This window comes from Etheostoma cragini, chromosome 3, assembly GCF_013103735.1.
Source record: "Etheostoma cragini isolate CJK2018 chromosome 3, CSU_Ecrag_1.0, whole genome shotgun sequence".
Taxonomy (NCBI): Eukaryota; Metazoa; Chordata; class Actinopteri; order Perciformes; family Percidae; genus Etheostoma; species Etheostoma cragini.
The window spans coordinates 10,177,261-10,181,572 of NC_048409.1; the positions used below are offsets into that span (position 1 = coordinate 10,177,261).

Below are 4,312 nucleotides of genomic sequence, written 5' to 3' on the forward strand. Positions count from 1 at the left end.
CTAGGTCTGTTGCCATCGTACATCAGTAGTTTAATCACATGGAGAAGTGTTGGTTCCTATTCATTGCGATCAGATGATAACTTTCTGCACTTTGTTCCATTTGCCCGTACAAATCTTGGAAAAAGGGCTTTTGTCTACTCCGCTCCTTCTGCATGGAACTCTTTGCAAAAAGTCTTGAAATTATCTGAACTTATTTCCTTAAATGCTTTTATATCCAGATTGAGAGAACCTGAAATGACCTGTTTACATTGTAAATGTTTTTAACGGTCTGTGTTATATAACTTTTATAAATGTAATTGATTGTGTTTTGCCTCTTGGCCAGGACTCCCTTGAAAAAGAGGTGTTTAATCTCAACGGGACTTTCCTGGTTAAATAAAGGTTAAATAAAAATAAAAATAAAAATAAAAATTAAGTTTTTCTTAATCTTACATCTTTTCTATGCATACAAGACTGACAATACTGGATAATAAGTGGATAACCATATCATAGCTACATTTTATCATCATGATTGATTTGGCTCCTATAGTACAACATATTGTATAAATAGGTTTTATTTACATTTTTTATTTTTTTTATTTTAATAAACTATACAGATTATTTCTTAGAAGGTATCATGCTGCACGTTTTAAAATGTCATTTTTTACTACAATTTCAATGACTCTTAATGGATTTATTGCCGTTTTAGAGAGAGATGTCAAACCTTTAGAAGTGGAGATCAAATCTACCTGTATTCTTAGACACCTTTGGGAGGAGGTGAGAAAATACTGTAGGCGTTTTAGTTATTTTTATTGGTCTGACCCTTAAATTATTATTATTATATTCATCAGTCACCATTGCATCATTTGTGTGATTTCAGAAGCATTGATTCATAATGAAATGAAATCTATATGAAATATAGATTTTGTGTTTGCTTTCAACACTACCTGCTTACAATACCAGCCCTGCTGGAACTCCATTAAACCTTTTAAAATCACAATACAGGGCAATTTCTTAAAAACTATTTGAACAAGTACATTATAAGACTTTTCTTGTCTGTACCTGCACTGTTGCTTATTTCTCCCTCTGCACATCTTAGACAGTCAAAGCAGCAAACAGGCTTCCCTTTCTGGAGAACCTTGCGAGTTCCTGGAGGACATTTCCCACTGCAAACTGACAAAGGCACCTGCATGAAAAAAAAAGCTGTACTTTTTGTTTTTGATACATGAAAACTGAACATTAACTAAATAAAACAAAAAAAATTATCCACTTATGACATTTCAAATAGACTATAATCAACAGTTACAGTAATACCATTGTAGCTTACCTGTTGTGAGTTCTGTGCCCAAATTACAGACTTATTATGAAAATTCCGCTGTTTGTCTGCAGGTAGAGATGCATCATACAGACCAACTGTGACAAAGTTCACAATGCCATGTTCTGTTGGCTGCCAGTTTATAATTTCATACTTTGCTGCTGGGTCTCCATTCTCATTAAAGTAAACATCCTCTCCTTCCTTTGTAGTGAACCTAATCTTTTTTATGTGCTGTAAAATCTAAGAAGATACGAATCCATATCATTATCTGAGCAACATTTTGTATGCCTATTGGCCCAACAGCAAGAGTCTTACAGCATTTTTTATTTTTTATTTAAAACAATTTTCCTTGTTAATGAGAGATACTGTTAAAACTACAATATAAATACTTGGTTTTCAACTCACCGTAAATGGATCTAGCTGCACATGGTTTTCACAGGTTTTGTTACAGCTGAGGATATTATGAAGTGCATAGGCCACAGCATACACTCCTTTATAAACATTGTAAAAGATGGGCATGAGCGACATATCAGTGAAGCTGTTTTGTACTCCAGTCAGATCTTCATGGCCAGTACATTCTCTCTGATTCCCTGCTGAAGATTTGGACTGTTTGAACTTACAGTTAAATAATGTCTCCCAAAACTCTAAAAACATTTCATTAGTAGATGAATTGAGCGGCTTCACATCCAACATGAACTCTCTCATTCCACTGACATGTGCTTTGGGGATGGACAGGCCTATGGCACCATCCAGAATGTGATGCCTATCCACGGCTGCAATTTGAGAATCAGAGATCCAACCCTCACTGCCTACCCACTGGTACCCAGTCAGGTTGTGGTTGAAAAACTCTTGAATTAACACATCCATATCCACGTGGGTGAGGAAGGCAACAATCACCTTGGAAGTGGAATCCTTGATAATGTCAATTATCATTTGTTTTTTCTCTGGTGGATCTGTTCTGAAGAAAGCTACAGAGTACTCTAGACAGATGCCCAGATGTTGGGCGGTTTCTGTGAAAGTGGCCATGCCATTGTTGCCATATTCATCATTTGTTCTAATAGCTCCAACCCAAGTCCAACCAAAGTACTTCAACAATTGGGCCAAAGCTCTACTCTGGTAATAGTCACTGGGTATTGTTCTGAAAAAGGATGGGTACTTAGTTTTATCACTGAGACAAGCACAAGTAGCAAAGTGGCTGATCTAAAAGGAAAAAAAAGGAAAAATACCCTAAGATAAAGATGCAAAATGTAAAACAATTGTAAAACCTTTTTTTGCAACAACCAGCTTAAACTATTAATTCCAATTCCATTCTTACCCACCATTGGGATATGAAAGGGTCCGATTACAGTAGATACAGCCATGCAAGGAGAGGAAGAGCTTTCTCCCATTATGGCCTGCACTTGTGCAGGTCTAGTACATGGTGCCTTGGTGAGTGCAGATGATATCTCATTACCATTAGCCAAGGCCAGTGCAACCCTCACACTTTTGGCAATGGAGCCACAGACATCATAGATCTTATAGCCCAGAGAGATACCAGGCAGTAGGTCTGTTCTGTTATTAATCTCCTCTATGGCAAAGAGCATAGCCTGGGCAAACTGGAAATCTCTGAAATTCAAACTTGATTCAGACAGTTATAAATAGTTGGAATTTGCCCATGAAATAGAAACAATAGCATAATAAATTACACTATTTATTCAATAGCTAAAACAGGGATTTTTAAGGAATATTGTTTCTTATTTTTATCATTCCTATATTTTACATCTACATTCATACAATATACTTTACCTGGTGCATTCCAGTGGTAGTGGTTTTTGTGTGTAATTTTCCTGTCTGTCTTTCCAGCTGGTGTGGAAAGAGAATATTCCCCCCAACATAATGTCCCCATTCTTAGATAGCTGGGGGTTCTCAGGATCCCCTCTCTGCCTGCACACCAGCTCCTCAGCCTGGGAGAAAGATGCCACCAGCAACAGCTGTAAGAGTGCCCAACCCTGCTCTGGCCACATCTGTGTGGATGGCATACTGTCTCGAGCTACACCACTGGGTGGCAACACATGTATCATAATGGAAATCTTGCACTGGTATTTGTACATTTTGAAGCAGCATGGCAACCAATAATAGAACAGAGATGTTTTATCTACGTAGGATTTCAAGATGTTGCGAGATGTAGGAGGTGCCCAGACAACAAAAAGTGTTTGGGTCTAAGTAAACACAGCAGGTATGAAAGCTTTCTACAGCCTGTCAGGGGCTCTGTTGGTCCTTGTGTGTTGCTTTGTTTTTTTCCCTCTGTTATTCTGAAATGTCTCTGCTTATTAAAACAAAGCTAATAAAAAGCAAATCTTGGGGATGCCTGGTAACTCACCCGGTCAGTCGCTGGTTTGATTTCAACCTTCAGCCCTTTGCTGCATGTCATTGCCTCTTACCTTTCCTTCCTGTTTCTGTCAAATATAGGCAGATAATTCATGTGGTAAACAGATACAGATACAGATACAGATAATGCTGTACTCGCTCATCCCTAGTAACGACTTTATGAGATTCTTCAATGATAAAATTATAACTGTTAGAAGCAAAATTCTCTAAGACCTGCCTTTAACTGTCACTGACTTATCTCTAAACTCAAGAACTTCAGAAACCGCTGTAAAACCAGATATATGTTTAGATTGCTTTGCTTTACTTGATCTTTATCAATTTAATTCAATTATTTCCTCATCTAAACCATCATCTGCCTCTTAGACCCGCTCCTTACTAGGCTACTTAAAGAAGTTTTACCATTAGTCAACACTTCTCTGCTAGATTAGGGTGACCAGACGTCCCCGACCTGTCCCCGGCTGGATCTGTCCCCGGAAATGTCTCCGGTTTTCACTGTGACTGACCGACCCAAATCAAAGAAAGAAAATACTGACAAAACTTAGCCGATGGTTGCACACCCTACTCACAAGGGCTCAAGACAGCCAGAGCTGGCGCTGGTCAGAGATGTTTTAGAAAGCCGTATTTTACAATGCTAAAATCACTGATTATTTACAT

The 4,312-nt window shown here is 38.0% G+C and overlaps 1 protein-coding gene across 1 annotated transcript in view; it reads right to left on the reverse strand.

The window, feature by feature from the left end:
* LOC117942136 (extracellular calcium-sensing receptor-like) overlaps window positions 1-3,180 on the reverse strand; it is a 5,928-nt gene extending 2,748 nt beyond the window's left edge. Inside the window, exons 1-5 of the mRNA XM_034867462.1 lie at window positions 3,077-3,180; window positions 2,611-2,908; window positions 1,697-2,491; window positions 1,304-1,531; window positions 1,039-1,162 (exon numbers count right to left, since the gene is read on the reverse strand). Of these exons, the coding sequence (XP_034723353.1) occupies window positions 1,039-1,162; window positions 1,304-1,531; window positions 1,697-2,491; window positions 2,611-2,908; window positions 3,077-3,165 (1,534 nt within the window). The 5' untranslated portion in view covers window positions 3,166-3,180. The remainder of the gene's footprint in view (window positions 1-1,038; window positions 1,163-1,303; window positions 1,532-1,696; window positions 2,492-2,610; window positions 2,909-3,076) is intronic.
* Between the last annotated feature and the right edge of the window lie 1,132 nt (window positions 3,181-4,312).